This window comes from Henckelia pumila, chromosome 1 (assembly GCF_033568475.1).
Source record: "Henckelia pumila isolate YLH828 chromosome 1, ASM3356847v2, whole genome shotgun sequence".
NCBI classification, from domain to species: Eukaryota; Viridiplantae; Streptophyta; class Magnoliopsida; order Lamiales; family Gesneriaceae; genus Henckelia; species Henckelia pumila.
In genome coordinates, this window is record NC_133120.1 from 94,542,620 (window position 1) to 94,564,459 (window position 21,840).

Sequence of the window (21,840 nt, forward strand, 5' to 3'; positions counted from 1 at the left end):
GGAAATCTGATTTGTTGTTTTCAAACGTTAGGGTTTTTCGTATTTATTATTATTGGCATTTTATTCGTATTTAACTTTTGTAGTCTGTGCGCGAAAAACATTTCGACCGATTAATGTATGGTGTCGACTGTTAATATTACCAACTCGACCGCTTTGAGTGTAGAGTTTTAATTCTCTTTTGAATCGATCGTTACTAACGAAGCCTAATTCATCTAGGAGAGTCGGTTGGTATATAAAAATTATAAAATGATACAAGTTTGTTAATAAAAAATATTGCTAGCTAAAATTCCACATAAACATAAATGAAGAAATTTGATTTGTTGTTTTCAAACGTTAGGGTTTAGGGTTTAGGTGTAAAAAAACTGATTGCCTAAATAAAAGATATTACCAAGGAGCAGCAACAATTCTTCTTAACTCGAATCCCAGTCCTTCTTCTTCACCACCTATCTCGGCCTTCAAACAATTTATGCGACGATCGAAAATAAAACATTGATGCCCAAGTCTTCGAAATCCTTACATTAATTCATGAAATCATGCAGAATTAGATAGGAGATTTGGAATAAAAACCTAATGCAGCTGCCATCTTGAAGTGCACATGGCGGTAGCAGGCAGCGTTAGGACTCCTCTTGTATTATTAGGCAATACAGAGAATACGTAGGACTGCAATTAGGACTCCTCTCGTATTATTGTAGTTGGATGGAACTTGTAACCCAGGTTGGGTATCATCGGCAGAAATCCATACGGGGTGTGGAATGTCCAACATAATAAGTTGATCAACAACAATCATAGTGACAAAATATTAATTATTGTAATTTTGTATTCGAGAAAGGAGAAGAGTGGAAGACGAAGACGACGAAGGAGATGAAGAGATGTAAATTTTTTTAATAATGGTGAATATGAATATGAAAAGTTAAACGCCTTCTATCTTTATTTATAGAAAAAGAAGATTGGGTGAGTGATAATCCATACGGTTGAGCACTTTAGCTTTTGTTCCAAAATTGTCCCTACACATTATAAATAATTAAATTTGAATTAATCTACATATGTTATTATCATATATTTCTCAACTAATAATAATAATATAATAAATATATTATATTATTTTATACTCATGCGTTATGCTAGCTAGTAATAAATAAATAATAATTATAGCCCCTTATAATCGTCGAATGAATTGAATTATTCCCACATATCGGGTCACGGGTGAGAATGAATCAAATTCCTTTTTCTTGGAATGTGTATCCGAAGAAGACGGATAGATTTCGATTCCCGTGAAATTAGTCTTGAGTCTAGCATGCTCGAACAGTCAAGTCTGTTGGGGTCCCAATCCCATCTTTTTTTCCTATATATATAAATAGCCATTAAGTTGCGTCCGATAATTATTATTAATTATTAGTCGAATAAAATTCCAAAATAAATGTATTTATTGCTAGTTGTTAGTGACCATTTTTATCATTAAAAAAAATACAAGAGGTGTCCTAAACTTTAATCGATCTATATCCCTGAAAGCTCCCATTTGTCTATCTTTCTTGTCGCCAAATGTGAATCCAACATTTTACAACCAGAAAGTGATTGGTTCTTCTCCTTAATATTTTTTGGAAGCACCCTTCTCTCCGGGGGAGTGAGCGAGACGGTGATTTGGAAGATGATTTAGACTTTTGGAGTTCTTCAATTTTGTGTTTCATTTTCCATATATATTTTGAATTATTATTTTCCCTTGTCATGTAATTTATGTTTTCGATTATTTGTATTTAGTAAATAGGAAATAGCATATCGATGTTTGACAATGCACTTATCCTTACAATTAAATTGTAAATGTAATTATTATAAAAATAACATTTTTATTCAGCTTCGAGATAATCAAGCATTCAATATAACATTCCAATCCAATAACGCAAAGTAAACAAAATGAAAATCAACCATGAACCAGCAAGCAAGGAATTCAACTTTCGGTTATCTTTTTCAGCTTTTTTCTTGTAATCTTCGAGCACGGCCAGTTTCCATTTCAACTCGGGAATTATAGTCATCGCCCTACGACACATCGGCGAATCTTCCCATGCGAAGAAATTACATCCACCACTCTGCCCCGGTAAGGGAGGAAATGGGACCAAAACAAATTAGAACAACATAATGAACAATAAATTATAAAAAATGAAGATAATCCCGTAAAAGTGAAAAAATTAAAACAGAACTTTCACCCTTCAATTTTTGCATCCATGGAACCTCCGACCTGGATTATCACTGGTCCAAGAAACCCTCAAATTTGCTCGTAGTCCACATTGACAGAATATCATTCCCCTTTGAGAAACAGAGGACATCGCGATCCTGGAAGATAATGTATGATTTGGGAAGGTAGGAAAGTTTATAAAATGATAAGAAAAATTTGAAGTGTTTAGAAATGGGTCGAATGACAAATAAATATATAGCCCAAAATTATGAAATTTTAAAGCTTTACTGACATGGGTCGACGGGAAAATATAATCGGTCGATCAAACATTATAATCGGTCAGACAGCGGTCAAAACGGTAGCATGGACATCCTCGGTGTTTAATATGGGTCAAATCGTGTATCACAATAAATTGAATAGGTTCTGGTCGCCCATGGTGAATCCAGTCTTAAACCCATGGTGAGAACGATAGTTTCTTCTCTACCAAATGTGACACTAATCTTGATCTTACATTATTATAGGGAGGTAATCATGTTTATAAATTCGAATAATCACAATCATAACCTTTGATATAATATGATACAATCTCCATGGTACAAATTTCATAATAATGGAATTTAGGGTTTAGGGTTTTCAATTTAGGGGTTTTTTTTTTTAAGGACAAACACCGCCGAAAGCCGGGGGGGGGGGGTGGGGGTGTTAGGCAGACCCCTACCTATATATAAACATATAAAAGCGATACAAATAAAACCTAACGGAGGAGGGGGACTAGGCCAAGACCTCCCCAAAAGGCTATACAGAGGTAATAGAAACATCAGAACAGCTAGGGTATCGGAAAAAATACAACCAGAACATCCCTAGAAAATAAGTAAATACAGACAAAATCAAAGACAACTAACTAAGTCATCGTTAGCAGTCGTCCCGTGCAGCAAAAAGCCAGTAGAGATCCACAACTCGAGCTCAGCAAAATCAAAAACCGACACTGAGGCGCAAAAAGTGGCTGGTACCATCCTGAGCTGAACAAAAGATCACAGCTACGCTAGAAATATGTCCAGAAGTCACGATCAGCTGGGAAGTCACTATACATCAGAGGCCGCCTGGAAAAAGGAGGAGCGACCGCAAACCAGCAGACCCGGAGCAAAAATATCAGGAGAATGGCGAAGAAAACTCAAGCCATAACCAAAAGCCCAAGAAGACTGGAAATCCAAAAAACAAAGGGCTCGAAAGGCCGCCCACATAACAACCATCCAATAGCAAGAACCAGGTAAGGGGGAACCACAGTGAACGCCTGACAAATCCATCACCCTGAAGAAGCAAAGCGAACGACAAGGGAACAAACTAACTCCAAAAAACTCCGGAAATGAGGCCGGAGAGCTGTACCTGCAAAGAAAAATATATAGCTACATATATAAATAACTCTAGGCGAACCTAGAGGAAAAGAATATGGAATAAAAAGAAACACAAGAGAAGCGGCGAAAAGGGAGCAAAAAACTCTAGGTGAACCTAGATCTAAGATAGGAGAGCCCGGATAAATCAGAACAGGCCAAAGCAGCGATGGGAATGGTCAAAGGAACACCAATCTCCAACAAACACTGCCTATGATCATGAGCCTGCCGCGCCAACGCATCCGCAATCGAATTCCCTTCCCGATAGATATGCGAGAAATGAACCGGCCTATTCCGCACCAAGACACGCGTCCTCGAAACAATATGATCCAAATCCCAATGACATCTCCGAGATCTAAGAATCTGAATAGAAATCTGGGAATCGGTCTCAATCCAAAGGGGAAAAAGGCTAAGGTTAGAACAGAGAAGAATACCTCTCCAAACCGCCCAAAGTTCTGCACGGACATTGGACCCCAAACCAATGAACTCACTAAAAAATGCCAAGACCCTACCAGAAGAATCCCAGACAACCCCTCCCACAGACGACTCACCCGGGTTACCTCTCGAGCTCCCATCCACATTGAGCTTAAAGGACCCAGGTGGAGGCCTCAACCAATGGACAATGGCAGTCTTATGAGTCCGTTGGAGGCCGACCGAAATGCCCATCATCCTCGCAGCCTGCAGAGCCCCCAACCAGAGACGGGGCTTGATAACAGTTGCGGAATGGGCAAGTCTCAAATAAGACAAACTTTGGAACTTAACCGTCTCCGCAGAGGAGGATAAGTGACGGTGCTTAACATCATTGCGTGCGGTCCAGAGGAACCAAAGCACGACAAAAGGAAGGAATTCCCTCACATTACCCCCAGGAGACCACTCACGACCCCTTTTCCAAGCACTGAGAAACAAAATGAAGTTCTCAGTGATAGGGATGCGAACTCTAAAGATAGCCCCAAATAAATGCCACACAGAGCGGGCGATGGGCCCGTCGATGAAAATGTGTGTGAATGTCTCCGACGACTCACAGCACTGGCACTTGGACACAAGGGAGAAACCCCGCTGCTGGAGCACCTCATCCACAGGCAACCACCGATGCCAAAACCTCCACAGGAAAAAGGACATGGTGGGCCTCATCCAGCGCCCCCAACAGGAAGTAAAGATATCCGAAACCGAGCCTCTTGGTCTGACCTGCTCCCAAGCAGATCTCACAAAAAAAGCACCATCGGTGCTGTGGATCCAGATAGCCGCATCCGGCTCATCCATCAAAATAGGAATCTGAACGATCTCCTCCGCCACCGAGGGAGCGACGACAGCGCAGAGGAGATTAAAATCCCAGTCTCTTTCCAACAGGAAGCTGGAAACACGCACACACCGATCCCCTCTAACATCACACCTGCTCGACAGAGGGGCATCACCCAACCAAGTATCATCCCAAAAAGAGACATCCCCAAGACCAATCCTCCACCGGATACCAGGCTCCGCACGAGGTCTAATCTGGAGCAAGTGCCTCCAAGTGGGGGAAATGGAGCCACGAGAAGGAGCACAAATAGGGCTGACAGTCCGGCAATACTTCCTCGAAAGGAATCTCGCCCAGAGAAAGGAACCCTGCCGGAATCTGAACCACAGCTTCGTGGAAAAGCTGTCAACAATTTCCTTGAGCCTGCGAAAACCCAGGCCTCCTTCTTTCACAGGGAGGCAGGCGCGAGACCAGCGGGCCCAGTGCCACTTCTTCTCTAAGGGTCTGGAGCCCCAAAGAAAAGCATTGAAAATACGCTCCAATTTCTCCAAAACAGCCAAAGGAGGCTGGATCACCTGGCAGAGATAGATCGGGATGGAAAGGAGCACACTGCGGATCAGCGTCATCCTACTCCCAGGAGCAAGGGAACGGGACTCCCAGCCCTCCAGCTTTTTTCGGACCGACTGCAGAAGAGGCTCAAAGAGAGAGTACTTACGGTTCCCACGGAAAAGCGGAGCTCCAAGGTATTTCAAGGGCAGCTGCCCCTCCTCAAAACCAGTGATGCGCAGCAAATGGGAGCGGCGACGAGCCATCCAGCCCGGAGGAAAGCTCATTGCACTCTTGGCCACATTAACGAGCTGTCCCGAGCAATTCTCATAGTGAGCCAAAAAATCTTTGAGACGCTGAAGACCGCGGGATCCCCCATTGGCAAAAATAATGACATCGTCAGCATAGGCCAAATGGGAAATCTGCAAATCACACCCAGACCAGTACCTCATATCGAAATGCTGGAGAAACAGCCGGTCCAAGCCACGGGACAGATACTCCGCTCTGAGAACGAAGAGGAGGGGAGATAACGGGTCACCCTGTCTCAAGCCCCTCGAGGAAGCAAAGAAACCAGCAGGGGTGCCATTGACATTAACCGAGAACTTGCAAAACGAAATGCAGGCCCTCACCATCCTCACGACCTGCTCCGAAAAACCAAACCTGCGGAGGGCATCCAGAAGAAAAGACCATTGGACTCTATCATAGGCCTTAGCCATGTCCAATTTCAGAATGACATTACCACCACGGGCAGGGAGATTAAGACTGTGAGTGAGCTCATGCGCGAGAAGGATATTGTCAGCAATCATCCACCCCGGCACAAAGCCACTCTGACTCTGAGAAACAAGTCTCCCCACCACCGACCTCAGATGAGAGTATGAAAGCTTCGAGATGATCTTGTTGGAAACATTACACAAGCTGATGGGACGAAAGTCCGTCCAAGCTTGCGCTCCCTCGACTTTGGGGATCAAAGTGATCGTGGTGGCAGTGAAGCCCTGGGGCATAAGAGAGCCCCGAAAGAAATCAAGGACGGTTTCCATGACATCATGCTGCACAAAATCCCAGAAGCTCTGAAAGAAAATCGAAGAATACCCATCGGGGCCCGCCACACTATCCCGAGGGATGGAAAAGACGACAGCACGAACCTTCTCCAAGGAAGGTGCGGCGGCAAATCTAAGGTTCTCCTCCTCCGAAATCTCCGAGGAGAAGCCAGAAAAATCCGAAAGATCCAGGACAAAGGGATCTCCAGTGAGGAGGCGCTCGAAATAGGCAGCCCCAGACTGCTTGATGAGACCAAGAGAGGTGAGGTAAATTCCATCCTCCCAGATACGAAAGATCTTATTAACCACATTCTTCTTCTTCACCATGTTGTGGAAAAGCTTCGTATTCCTCTCCCAATCCTCAAGCCAATTACAAGCAGCTTTCTGCTTCCAAAAATCCGCTTCCATAGCGGTGACTCTAGACAACTCCTCATTGCACCTGGACGAGCGGGTCCAGCAATGCTCAGAGGGATCCGCTTCACAGGCGGCCTCAGCCAGTTTAACCGACCTCTTCGCCTCAGCGATCTTATCAAAAAGGTTCCCAAAAACATCCTGGTTCCACCACTTGAGGTGGCCCTTCAATCGTTTCAGCTTGGCAAAGAGCCTGGGCATGCCTTGCAAAGAGCAAGGCATGTTCCAGTTGAGCCTGATAGTTTGAAGGAACCCCGGGTGACGAGTCCACATGCTCTGGAACCGAAACGAGCTCGGCCCCCGAGCAAAGACAGGAGCAGACACCAAAAGAGGACAATGGTCCGAAACCGTGCGACTGAGGTTGTAGTGGCCCATATCCAGAATTAACGATAATGAGTAATTATCGTGTGATCATGTTATATTTAGTAAAAACATGATTAAGGAGACTTCTAAATGGATTAACGGTAGACCCAAAATAATCAAAAATGGTCCGGTGGGTCAGACAGATCGGAAGCTCCGAATTTAGGATTGGATGCTCCGAAGGTGATCGGAAGCTCCGATGAACGATCGGAAGCTCCGATCGAATTACGTCATCCATGACGTGTGGTTGATCGGAAGCTCCAAACAGGATTGGAAGCTCCGATCACCCCTATCCGAAGTCAACCAGTGAGATTTTGACATGTGGCTGATAAGGATGTTCGGAAGCTCCGATGGCAGGATCGGACGTTCCGATCAAGGATCGGAGGTTCCGATCGATGCCTATAAATATAAGGTCCGAGGCATTCATTTCTTGCCAATTCCGAATTCTCTCCTTCGCCCTAGTGGTCCTATTTTAAGGCTTTGGGTACTCTTATTCTAGAGTTGGAGTAGAATAATTGTTTTAGTATAGTCAGACAGTGTCTGAAATAGTAACGGAGCAGTGCTCGTGTTGTAGAGCCGTGTTCGAGGCTGTGGATTCGCAGCAGGGGAGTGCCCTTGTAGTAGCCCGTAACCAAAATCAGTAATTGAGGGATTAATCATAATTACTTGAATAGAGTTCGGAAGCTCCGAAGGTGGGTTCGGAAGTTCCGAACAGGATCGGAAGCTCCGATGCAGGATCGGAAGCTCCGATCATATTACGTCAGGCATGACGATTGGCTAGATCGGAAGCTCCGATCAGGACCGGAAGCTCCGATCACCCCTATCCGGAGTCAACAAGTGATATTTTGACACGTGGCAGATCAGGATTTTTGGAAGCTCCGATGGCAGGATCGGACGTTCCGATCGGGGTTCGGACGTTCCGATCAAGGATCGGAAGTTCCGATCGTTGTCTATAAATAGAAGGCCGAGGCTTCACTTTCATTTGCCAATTCCGAGTTTTCCTTTCCATTCTAGTCCTTTTGGAGCTGTTCTAGTCTTCTTAGGCTTGGCCCGGAGGTCGGCGATACATTCGGGAGTCGTAGCGGAGTTGTGCCCAAGTTCTGGAGGCATCGACATCAAAGGGCTAACGATGGACGAAGGTATAGCTTTTGCTTCCTATAAATATTTAGGAGTATGCAATAGCTTAGTTAAGGCTTTTAGAGTTGGTAGAGCTTGCACTTATTTGAGGTACGGAAGTACTGTTCGAGATATCCTGACTGAGTATGCATGTATTATGTGACTGCATGGTTTACATGTCATTGATTTATGCTGCATTCATTTGTATCTTGCTGTATCTCTTTCGAAATGTCTGTTAGTAGGGTTGTACCCTATCCTGTTAGTGGATGGACTTCTATCAATTTGGGTCCGGCGTATCCACGGTTATCTCGGTATGGGAGCCACCTCCTGAAGCGACGGCACAGCGTGCTACATACCAGGGCTCGATCTGTCTCTGTTATCTGATCCTTGACCTCGAGTTTATAGGGAGTTCACTTTGCATGCATGTATACTCATACTCTCGTACTGAGCGTTTTATGCTCACGTCTCGTACTCTGTGTTTTTGGACACCCTATTCCATGGGGCAGGTTTGCGATTGGACGAGGAGGGTGGATCCAGGAGGGGCTAGTCAGTGGTTGACCGGCTGGAGCTTCGTCTAGGTTTTATTTCTGTTTTTTTGAGGTTAATGCAGCTATTCAATTTGGTTGTATATTATTTGGATAAATTACAGATTCCTTTACTTGGGATTTTATAATGTTTATGGTTTCCGCAGTTTATTCTGATATCTGTTTTATTAAGTTAGTTGCATGCCTAAACTCTGTTAGTAGGTGATCCGGGTAAGGGTCACTACATTTATGGTATCAGAGCATGCAAAAGAATTCTTGGGATTTAGTCTCATCATGAGGTATTTTTGTAGATGGCAAATCGTGACGACCGGAGTTCTCATGGCAGTGTTGGTGGGCGTTGGGGTGATGCCGACCGGGAGCCTCGTCGAGAACGGCGTCATCGTCTTCATGACGACGAGCGTTTCACTGTGCGTCGATTCTTAGCTATGGGTCCTAAGCCCTTAGTTGGAGGTGAGTCTCCGAAGGATGCGGAGAACTGGTTAGACCGCATGGAGACGACTTTTCAGACTTTCCATTGCACCGAGGAGCAGAAGATGGAGACCCTGGGTTATCTTCTGGATGGACGTGCGCGCAGGTGGTGGAGGTTTACTTCTGCACCTTTTGTTGCGGCGAGAGGAGTGGCCACCTGGGCCGAGTTCCGCACAGCTTTTCAAAAGCGGTGTTTTCCTCCTGCACTCCGTCAGTCGAAGGCAGGCGAGCTACTGAGTCTGCGACAGGGAGCCATGTCTATTGATGAGTATCAGCAGAGGTTCTTTGATCTGCTATCCTATTGCCCCGAGATTGCTGATAGCTCAGAGATGAAGTATAATCTGTTCCTTCAGGGCCTTAACCCTAAGATCCATGACCGTGTGGCGGTTGGCGACGACATGTCCTACGAGGGTTTGGTGAGCCGTTGTCACCAGGCGGAGGACAGCATTCGGCGGAACAGGTCTTTCCCTCAGTCGAGGCCTGCTAGTTCTTTGGGTCCCCGTGCCCAATCTTTCAAGAAGTCTGGATCTACTTCTTCCTCTGGTTCTGGAGGTGTTGTCCATTTCGGTAAGAAGGACAAGTGTGATCACTGTGAAAAGAACCATCCATCCGACAAGTGCCGTAGAGCTTCTGGAGCTTGTTTCCGTTGTGGAGAGACTGGTCATATCCGGAGGGATTGTCCACTATCTGGGGGAGGCAGTTCTGGTTCTGGTTCAGGATCTGGTTCTCAGGCCACCATTCAGCAGAGGTCGCAGGGACAACCTGCTGGGAGTTCTCATTTGAGGCCACGAGCTTCTGGCCAGGTATTTGCCCTGAGACATGATCAGGCAGTGGAGGAGAATGAGAAAGTTATCACAGGTACATTTCTGCTTTATGGTATACCTGCTCTTGTACTTATTGACACTGGTGCATCTCATTCCTTCATTTCTGCACGTTTTGTTAAGAGACATAAGTTACCATGCATTGCACTAGACGTAGTGATGTCTGTTTCTACTCCGACGGGCCAATCTGCTTTGGCTAAGCGTCTAGTGATGGGTTGCCCTTTAGAGTTCGAAGGGAACATTCTGTTAGCGAATCTCATGGTCCTGGCGATGGACGACTTTGATTGCATTCTGGGAATAGATATGTTGACTACCTATCGAGCTTCAGTGGACTGCTATCAGAGATTAGTACGCTTTCATCCGGTGGGGAGTGAGAGCTGGTTTTTCTATGGTGAGGGAGCGCGACCCCCGATGCCTTTGGTATCAGCTTTGAGAGCCTGTCGAGCTCTAGAGTCTGGAGGGGAAGGCTATTTTATCTATGCAGTTGATTTGTCCGCTGAGAGTATTGGGATAGAGAGCATTCCTGTTGTTGATGAATTTTCAGATGTATTTCCTAATGAGATTCCGGGTTTTCCTCCTGCTAGGGAAGTCGAGTTTGGCATAGAGTTGATGCTGGGTACTTCACCTATTTCTCGAGCACCGTATCGTCTGGCTCCGTCAGAGATGCGTGAGTTGAAGAATCAGCTACAGGATCTTTTGGACAAGGGGTACATTCGTCCTAGTGTATCTCCTTGGGGAGCTCCTGTTCTCTTTGTAAAGAAGAAGGATGGGTCGATGTGGTTGTGCATTGACTATCGGCAGCTGAATCGAGTCACTGTGAAGAACAAGTATCAATTGCCTTGTATTGATGACTTGTTTGATCAGCTGCAGGGCACGTCAGTTTACTCCAAGATTGACTTGAGATCTGGGTATCATCAGTTGAGAGTCCGTGATCAGGACGTAGCCAAGACTGCATTCTGTACTCGCTATGGGCATTACGAGTTTCTAGTAATGCCATTTGGTTTGACTAATGCGTCGGCTATATTCATGGATTTGATGAACCGTGTCTTCAGGGAGTATTTGAACAAGTTTGTCATGGTATTCATTGACGACATCTTGGTGTATTCGCGTAATACGGAAGAGCATGTTTCTCACTTGAGGTTGGTACTGCAGACTCTTCGAGATGAGCAGTTGTACGCCAAGCTGAGCAAGTGTGAGTTCTGGATGGATAGAGTGGTCTTTCTTGGCCATATCATATCCAGGGAGGGGATTTCTGTTGATCCAAGCAAGATTGAAGCGGTACTTAATTGGTCGCGTCCAACGACAGTTGCTGAGATCCGTAGTTTTCTGGGTCTAGCAGGGTATTATCGTCGCTTCATTCTGAACTTCTCTCAACTAGCTCGACCTTTCACGCAGCTTACCCGCAAGGGTGTGGATTTCGAGTGGTCCTCCGAGTGTGAGGAGAATTTCTGTGAGTTTCGACGGCGGTTGACTTCTGCGCCGGTGTTGGCATTACCGTCAGGATCTGGAGGGTATGTGGTTTACACGGATGCTTCTCTTCAGGGGTTAGGTTGTGTCCTGACTCAGAATGAGCATGTGATCGCATACGCTTCTAGACAGCTGAAGCTTCACGAGGACAACTATCCAGTCCATGATTTGGAATTGGCAGCCATTGTGTTCGCTTTGAAGATCTGGTGTCATTATCTGTATGGCGAGAAATTTGAGATCTTCACCGACCATAAGAGTCTCAAGTATTTGTTCACTCAGGCTGAGTTGAACATAAGGCAGAGACGTTGGATGGACTTGCTTAAGGATTATGATTGCGAGATAAAGTACCATCCGGGAGCTGCTAATCTCACCGCTGATGCTTTAAGTCGCAAGGTGCGACTATCCGTACTTCAGAATTGTTTGATGTCTAGTGCGATCAGTGAATGTTGTACTTCAGGTTATACCTTCAAGCATAAGAAAGGTATGCAGAGTATTCAGATGTTTGCGATATTATCTGAGCCAGCCTTGTATTCGCGAATCCGAGATGCTCAGATGTCCGATTCGAAGACCCAGAGTTTAGATCGTCTAGCTAATGAGGGTAGCTCGTCTGGATTTCATTATCAGTCAGATGGCTTTTTGTGTTTGTCTGGTAGGCTTGTGATTCCACAGGATGAAGAGTTGCGAGAGGAGATTTTGTCTCAGGCACATCGCACTAAGTTGAGTATTCATCCTGTGAGCAACAAGATGTACAAGGATCTACGTACTCGTTTCTGGTGGAAGGGAATGAAACACAGTGTTTATCAGTTTTTTTCGAGATGTTTGGTGTGTCAGCAGGTCAAGGCAGAGCACCGACGACCTGGAGGATTGCTTCACAGTCTGCCTATTCCTGAATGGAAATGGGAGTTTATCACAATGGACTTTGTGACCCATTTGCCGGTATCCCCGAGGAACTGTGATGCTATCTGGGTTGTGGTGGACCGACTCACCAAGTCAGCGCATTTCATTGCCTATAGCCGAGAGTACTCTGTGGATCGCATGGCACGGATGTACATTCAGGAGATCGTTCGACTTCATGGAGTGCCTGTGAGCATTGTCAGCGATCGGGACCCCAGGTTCACTTCTAGATTCTGGGGGAGTGTTCAGCGTGCGATGGGTACTAATCTCAGTTTGAGTACTGCCTATCATCCGGAGACTGATGGTCAGTCAGAGCGCACTATCCGTACTTTGGAGGATATGCTTAGAGCGTGCGTCATGGATTTTGGTTCAGCCTGGCAGGATCATTTGTCGTTGATCGAGTTCGCGTACAACAACAGCTATCACACTAGTATTGGGATGACACCTTTTGAGGCATTGTACGGGCGACGTTGTCGTACTCCACTCTTCTGGGAAGAAGTTTGGGAGAGACAGGTTGAGGGACCGGAGTTTATCCAGTAGGCGATAGACATTGTTGATCAGATCAAGAAACGGATTAAGACTGCACAGGATCGTCAGGCCAGCTATGCTAATATCAAGCGTAGGCCTTTGCAGTTCGATGTCGGGGAGAAAGTGTTTCTGAGAGTGTCACCTTTCCGCAAGATTCTCAGATTTGGCCTTAAGGGCAACTTGTCTCCCAGGTTTATCGGTCCGTTTGAGATCTTGGAGAGCATTGGCGATTTGGCTTATCGACTAGCTTTGCCACCGCATCTATCCAGTATTCACGACGTGTTCCACGTATCTCTGTTGCGACGGTATGTGGCGGATGAATCTCATATTCTGCAGCGGTCTGAGGTTCAGGTGAACAAACATTTGACTTATGTTAAGAAACCTATTCGTATCCTGGATTATAAGGATAAGGTTTTACGGAACAAAGTCATTCCTTTGGTTTTAGTTCAGTGGCAATGCCGAGGCACTGAGGAAGCTACTTGGGAGCTTGAGGACAGGATGCGTGAAGACCATCCTGAGTTGTTTTGATTTCATTCTTAAAGTTATATTCAGTTGCAAAATCTGTAAACGTTTGATTTGAATGAAGAATGTTTGTGATTTCTGTATTGCATTCGGTACTTAAGATCTGATTTCGAGGATGAAATATCTTAAGTGGGGGAGAATGTAGTAGCCCGTAACCAAATCAGTAATTGAGGGATTAATCATAATTACTTGAATAGAGTTCGGAAGCTCCGAAGGTGGGTTCGGAAGTTCCGAACAGGATCGGAAGCTCCGATCATATTACGTCAGGCATGACGATTGGCTAGATCGGAAGCTCCGATCACCCCTATCCGGACTCAACAAGTGATATTTTGACACGTGGCAAATCAGGATCTTCGGAAGCTCCGATGGCAGGATCGGACGTTCCGATCGGGGTTCGGACGTTCCGATCAAGGATCGGAAGTTCCGATCGTTGTCTATAAATAGAAGGCCGAGGCTTCACTTTCATTTGCCAATTCCGAGTTTTCCTTTCCATTCTAGTCCTTTTGGAGCTGTTCTAGTCTTCTTAGGCTTGTCCCGGAGGTCGGCAAGACATTCGGGAGTCGTAGCGGAGTTGTGCCCAAGTTCTGGAGGCATCGACATCAAAGGGCTAACGACGGACGAAGGTATAGCTTTTGCTTCCTATAAATATTTAGGAGTATGCAATAGCTTAGTTAAGGCTTTTAGAGCACTTTAATGATAGTAGTATCATTTGGCAGTGTAGAGCAGACTATAGGCGTGTACCTAGAGTTGGTAGAGCTTGCACTTATTTGAGGTACGGAAGTACTGTTCGAGATATCCTAACTGAGTATGCATGTATTATGTGACTGCATGGTTTACATGTCATTGATTTATGCTGCATTCATTTGCATCTTGTTGTATCTCTTTTGAAATGTCTGTTAGTAGGGTTGTACCTTATCCTGTTAGTGGATGGACTTCCATCGATTTGGGTCCGGCGTATCCACGGTTATATCGGTATGGGAGCCACCTCATGAAGCAACGGCACAACGTGCTACATACCAGGGCTCGGTCTGTCTCTGTTATCTGATCCTTGACCTCGAGTTTATAGGGAGTTCACTTTGCATGCATGTATACTCATACTCTCGTACTGAGCGTTTTATACTCACGTCTCGTACTCTGTGTTTCTGGACACCCTATTCCATGGGGCAGGTTTGCGATTGGACGAGGAGGGTGGATCCAGGAGGGGCTAGTCAGTGGTTGACCGGCTGGAGCTTCGTCTAGGTTTTATTTCTGTTGTTTTGAGGTTAATACAGCTATTCGATTTGTTTGTATATTATTTGGATAAATTACAGATTCTTTTACTTGGGATTGTATAATGTTTATGGTTTCCGCAGTTTATTCTGATAGCTGTTTTATTAAGTTAATTGCATGCCTAAGCTCTGTTAGTAGGTGATCCGGGTAAGGGTCACTACAGCCCTAGTTGTGGGATAGTCGCCATCAGTGGGCTGACGACGGACGCAGGTATAGCTATGGTCTCCTTAAATTATTTAGGAGTATGCAATAACTTAGTTACAGCTTTTAGCGCTTATTGAATGATGCATGGGTATTTGCATTGTAGACTTGATGATAAGTTTGGAACCTAGAGTGGGACTACTAGGACTGCCTTAGAAAGGTACGTAAGTACTGACTGAGATTTCCAGCGGATATGCATGCTTATATGTTGCATTTATATGTTTGCATGTTATTATTGTTATGCGGCATGTGCATACCATCTTGTGCCTGTATATCTGTATATCTTTCGAGATGAGCCAGTTAGGGTTGCTCAGCCCTGTTAGGACGTTTGATATCGAGTACCCTTAGGTACTGATACCTCGAGGACTCCGCGGTCCGCGTCCGGGATTCGGGAATGAGTGGTCGCACACAGTGGTTAGCTACCCCGATGTGACGAGCTTATATCCCAGGCGCCAGTTTGAGCAGTTTGTATACAGTTATCCCAGATATGGATACCCAGTCATTTGCATGCATCATATTTATATGTTTATCCGTGCTTTCGTATTGAGCTTAGAGCTCACGTCCAGTATTTTCTGTGTATCTGGATACCCTATTCGATGGGGCAGGTATAGGTGCAGGATTGAGCATCAGGAGCCTGGAGTAGCCAGTGACCTTGAAGACAGCAGGATTAGCTGTAGGTTTTATTTAAAGTAATTCGATTGGGTTGTATAAATCGAGTTTGATTAGCCGGTTGTATTCTGCCGGTCTACTTGTATTTAGTCTTCCACAGCAATTTGATTTAATGCATGCTTAATTATGCTCTTAACTCTGATTAGGTAGTGGATCCGGATAGGGTCGCTACATTTATGGTATCAGAGCACTGCATGCAAGGGACTTAGGAAATTGATAATAAGACTTCTTGATTATCCTTGTAGGATTGATTGAGGCCTAGCGAAAGAAGATTTGATTCTTCATTGCCGAGGTTTGCGGCATAAGTCTTTAATATAAGGAATGCAGCAGTGATGAGAACACCAGTAGTAGCATATCGATAGATCGATTGACTGCTGTGGACGGTTCATCATTCGATGCATTGGGATGTTGATCGAAGAACATATGGATTCCAGCCAGGGAAGACTGGAAGAGAAGATCGGTTATATCACGTCAGATACCTCTGAGGGATTTTTGGAACGAATGGTGTTTAGTAATCCATGTGGTTCCAATCCTTGAAAGATTATCCACTCGTAGTTGGAGAGATTGTCAGATAGACCTTCACCAGAGAATGTCTCGAGTGCCTAAAGCATGACAGGTTTCGAGAGTGAGGTCTTTAACCTCGTGCAGAACATGGTTTTGCCGGTATGCTTGTATCGATGCTTTTGGTAGGTATGTTCAAAAGCATGATTTAGATACAAGAAGAACGCTGATGGTAGATCGTGAGCAGAAGAAGTCGACTGACATGAACTGAAGCAGAGCATAGCTGGTTAGCTATCACGTGATATTTCTCTGGAGTTCTTCGCTGGAGGACATGTAGAGAGACTTGGACGGAAGTATGCTTGTATCGATGCGTGTGTCGATTGGAAGCTTCATGCTCAAGGAGTGAAGACAAGTTCGACGATTTTAAATACTGTATTGATGTATTTGTAAACAGTATTTCAGTTGTAATGAATCATCGGAATTTGGTTGTAATCGGTTCAAGTTATTGGATGTACATTTTGTTGTATTTTGAATACTGTATGTATTACATGGGATTGTAATAAAGGAAATTGTACATAACTTGAAGTAATGATACATGTTTTACTTATTCAAAGATTCGTGTTTGATTACAAGTAATTTTACTAAGTTTGGCTTGGAATTAGTTGACTGATCAACTAGGATAGCTCATGGATTTTGAGTAAGTCAACGGTAACGGATTGACATGGGGTTAGTCTAGGTGTCTTCCTAGGGCTGACCTAATTAGTCGTTTGACTAAGTTAGTGCCATTGATGAGGTAATTCATCTGGGAGCATGGAAATATCGATCTTATTTGGAATTTTGAGTTTTTGTTCTAAGTTGTTTCCTTAGGACGGTAGTCTGATTGACCTGAATAGGTTGAGACTTCGTGATGATGGGATTTCATCGGGATACCAAGTTGGGTATATGCCGAGAGTTGTGGACTAGGACCATGACTAGACATGATGGAGCGCGACCCTATGCCAGTGTTACTCTGGGAGTCTTTCGTACCTCGGAGAATTCCTGGAAGCCTTCGTGCTTCAGGATTTGGCGGTGGGAAGGCTACTTAGTCTAGAGTTTTGGTAACAGTCACGACGGGGTATGACATTGGATTGGATGCCTGGTTAGGTGTCGGCGGTTTAGATATCGTCTGACTGTCGTCAGAGATATTGGTTTGCAGTTTTGTCACAAGGACCAGTCTTGGAGGGATTTTCCTTGACGAGTGCGTACTCTGAGCAGACAATTTTAGTCTATTGAATACTGCTAGACTAGTGGATCTAGTCGGTGTTTGGATGCTCTTGTGATAGGGGCTATCCAGGAGATGGTTTGTGAACTTCCTGAAACATTTGACTCGGGGATGAGTATTTTTCAGTAATGATAGTTTTCCTTCAGTGATAGATTATATCCAATGCTAAGGATTGTACATGACTATTTGAGGCGTGAGGATAGCGTGATTTATGCCAGTGTACACTTGGTAGTGATTTCAGGTAGGACACCGCGACAAGTAACCTCAGTCTCGATTTGTTGCAGTCTTAGCAAGAGATATAGTTATCAGGAGCATGTTCAACGATAGTTGAAATCTTTTCAGACTTGTATTGCGGCTTGGATTGAACAAGTCCTTATGATCATCTTGGATGAAGATAGACAGTGATAGTATGTCTAGACTGGTGCATGTTTAGCGCTAGTGACTACTTGTAACTGTTGTCTGACTCTGTCAAAAATGAGCGATTGAATCAACTGTGATTATTTTGATTCCAAGTATTTGGGATATGCGAACGTGTGGCAGTGAGATTATTGATATTGATCGAGTCATGAGAGTTTCATTGATCAGATTATTCCAATCGGTACAGATGAGATATAGTGAATCAAGAAGTACTGGGAATGGTACTTTAAGTATGGTATGCTTTGATATAACGATTCAAGTGGTCATTAGTTGGCTCTTGTGATCGTAGTTGTTGGTAACGTTGCTTTGGCTACCTATGACGGATTTTGATCTGAGCATTGCTTGGTGTTAGCAATGAATTATTCAGTTTGCGGAAATATGATTCAGTGATTGTCCCAGGTTTGTCAGTGGACGAATTTTGAAGACTGTTGGTCAGAGTGTTTTGCTTGGGATGCTTCCAGCAGATTTCTCGAGATTTGTGCTTGAGAGGCGATTCGACAAGTGCTTATGGAGTTCAATGAACATTAGCAAGTTTGAATTAGTTGTTTCATGGGATGAGACAACAACTGAGACTTGTGTTTCTGAGTCTGGCAGGATTGTTGTCACTGATATCCCAGTGCGTTCTGATATGCTGTGTCATTGAGAGGTTGAGATAGCGGGATTGCCGCTAGTATTGATAGATTTTGTGCGGGATCTAGTTGAATCCGTTTGGTTATCCCCGCTAGGGAGCCAAGGATTTGGTTATCTGGAACAGGATTAACCGGAATCGTTTTCGTCGATACTATCTCTAGTTCCGAGATAGAAGTAAGCATTCGACATAGGCTACTAATGCTGAGGATGGTGTTGGTCCATCTGGGAGTTTCAGCAGGATGATAGTGAATTTTGAGGCGATGACCTCGAAGGATGCATTTAGACAAGAAATTGTGTATAAGGATTTTGTCACAATTGGGGTTACAAATCTCTGTTTGCTAGTTGTTGTTCTTTGGGAACATTCGTTGGCCAATGGCAGGGTGAGTACTGAAAGAACGTACTTTGTTGACAGGAATTGTCAGGATTTTGTTGTTATCCATGGAAGGATGACTAATACGATTAAGTAGATGCTATCTACGATAGCGAGGTTCGGATCAAGGTTTGTTGCAATCAGTCTGGGGATTTCAGATGGCTAGAGTCGTGTGCAGTGATGCGATTGCTTTGCGAATTGGTGGCCGGTGGTTGCCATTTCTATTCGCATAAGGTACTGTTTCGGGAAGAAATATTTTATCCTTCGTGATAAAAAGTAACCCACATGAGTTCTTGAAAAAGGGATATCTAGGATTTGACCGAGAGACGAATCTAGATTGATTTGTTTAGAGCTTTGCGATAACGTCAAGGGATGCGATGTTATCGTTACACTAGTGAGATACAATGAGTTGTATCTTATTTTCTCAATGGGCAGCGATGGAGTTCGTGCATGTCTAGAGAATAACTGATGGCTAGATACGATCTTAGCAGGAGTGTCATCGCTAAGATTTGTAAGCACTGTGGCTGATACAGTCGACAATTTGGACCGAAGGTGCCGTGTTGTTGCAGTTATCGATGGATAACTGACGATAGTCAGCAGTGTTACTCGATTCTCGCAGGATTGCTGATAAGAAGGCGGTGATTTCTAGAGTGATTGTTAAAAGCGTACGAGTTTGAAATCAATGCGAATTATAAATCGAGTTTATGTTCTGATGTGGTTCAGTGAATGAACAGACCTTGCAGGTTTAGCGAGGTTTGGTATTGTCGAAAGTTATTTAACCAGATGTTTTGAACCGGAACTACTAATGAATTGGATGAATGGTTTATACTATAGTCCCGAGGTTTACCTTAGATTTCGAGGACGAAATCCTTTTAAGGTGGTGGGAATGTAGTGGCCCATATCCAGAATTAACGATAATGAGTAATTATCGTGTGATCATGTTATATTTAGTAAAAACGTGATTAAGGAGACTTCTAAATGGATTAACGGAGCCTGGAAATAGACCCAAAATGATCAGAAATGGTCCGGTGGGTCAGACAGATCGGAAGCTCCGAAGTTAGGATCGGATGCTCCGAAGGTGATCGGAAGCTCCGATGAACGATCGGAAGCTTCGATCACCCCTATCCAAAGTCAACCAGTGAGATTTTGACATGTGGCAGATAAGGATGTTCGGAATCTCCGATGGCAGGATCGGACGTTCCGATCAAGGATCGGAAGTTCCGATCAAGGATCAGAGGTTCCGATCTATGCCTATAAATATAAGGTCCGAGGCATTCATTTCTTGACAATTCCGAATTCTCTCCTTCGCCCTCGTGGTCCTATTTTAAGGCTTTGGGTACTCTTATTCTAGAGTTGGAGTAGAATAATTGTTTTAGTATAGTCAGACAGTGTCTGACATAGTAACGGAGCAGTGCTCGTGTTGTAGAGCCGTGTTCGAGGCTGTGGATTCGCAGCAGGGGAGTGCCCTAGTTGCGGGATAGTCGCCATCAGTGGGCTGACGATGGACGCAGGTATAGCTATGGTCTCCTTAAATTATTTAGGAGTATGCAATAGCTTAGTTAAGTCTTTTAGCGCTTATTGAATGATGCATGGGTATTTGCATTGTAGACTTGATGATAGACTTGGAACCTAGAGTGGGACTACTAGGACTGCCTTAGAAAGGTACGTAAGTACTGACTGAGATTGCCAGCGGATATGCATGCTTATATGTTGCATTTATGTGTTTGCATGTTATTATTGTTATGCGGCATGTGCATACCATCTTGTGCCTGTACATCTGTATATCTTTCGAGATGAGCCAGTTAGGGTTGCTCAGCCCTGTTAGGACGTTTGATATCGAGTACCCTTAGGTACTGATACCTCGAGGACTCCGCGGTCCGCGTCCGGGATTCGGGAATGAGTGGTCGCACACAGTGGTTAGCTACCCCGATGTGACGAGCTTATATCCCAGGCGCCAGTTTGAGAAGTTTGTATACAGTTATCCCAGATATGGATACTCGGTCATTTGCATGCATTATATTTGTATGTTTATCCGTGCTTTCGTATTGAGCTTAGAGCTCACGTCCAGTATTTTCTGTGTATCTGGATACCCTATTCGATGGGGCAGGTATAGTGCAGGATTGAGCACCAGGAGCCTGGAGTAGCCAGTGACCTTGAAGACAGCAGGATTAGCTGTAGGTTTTATTTAAAGTAATTCGATTGGGTTGTATAAATCGAGTTTGATTAGCCGGTTGTATTCTGCCGGTCTACTTGTATTTAGTCTTCCGCAGCAATTTGATTTAATGCATGGTTAATTATGATCTTAACTCTGATTAGGTAGTGGATCCGGGTAGGGTCGCTACAGAGGTGTTCAACTCTGACTGAGTTGAAATGATCACCCCAATCCACAGAGACAAAGACTCTGTCAAGACGCTTCCAAATGGACTTATTCGTCCAGGTGAACGAAGAGCCCTCAAAACCAGCGTCGACCAGTGCAGACTCCAAAACAAAATGATTAAACTCGTCCATGGGGAACTGCCTCCCACCAGAAGAGCCAAGACACTCGGAGGCATCCCTCACGACATTAAAATCCCCACCAACAAGCCAAGGACCACCATCAGGCTTGACTTGCAGCAAAGAAGCCCACAAGTCCCGCCGTAAAATGTAGTCACACTTGGCATAAACGAAAGAGCAAAAAACATGGGTCGGCAAAAAGGGAGCCGACACGCGAAGATGGAGGAACTGAGTGTGATCAAAGACACACTCCGCCATCACATCGTCCGCCAAAAAAAACCCAAATATGACCAGAGACATTCGAAAGAACTCTCTGGAAACCAAGACGACGGGTCATGAAGCGCTGATCAAGAGAAATCATCGGCTCCAGGATAGCCAAGATTTTGACACGCTTCTCTTACATCAAGGCATGAAGCCTCTCCTGGGACTCAGAGCTCCTGAGTCCCCTGATGTTCCATATTAAGCACTGCATTTGGAATGGGCGGAATAAGGCCCCGTCTTATTCCTAGACTACTGAAGAGTCTACTG

General features: G+C 44.6%; 1 protein-coding gene across 1 annotated transcript; it reads right to left on the reverse strand.

The window, feature by feature from the left end:
* Positions 1–1,868: 1,868 nt before the first annotated feature.
* On the reverse strand, positions 1,869–21,570 carry LOC140869187 (uncharacterized). Its single transcript, XM_073272952.1, has 5 exons — positions 21,198–21,570; positions 3,671–6,983; positions 3,292–3,547; positions 3,067–3,183; positions 1,869–2,081 (listed from the first exon to the last, which is right to left on the reverse strand). Exons 1-5 carry the CDS (start codon positions 21,568–21,570, stop codon positions 1,869–1,871), a joined length of 4,272 nt encoding a protein of 1,423 aa, XP_073129053.1.
* Positions 21,571–21,840: the final 270 nt, after the last annotated feature.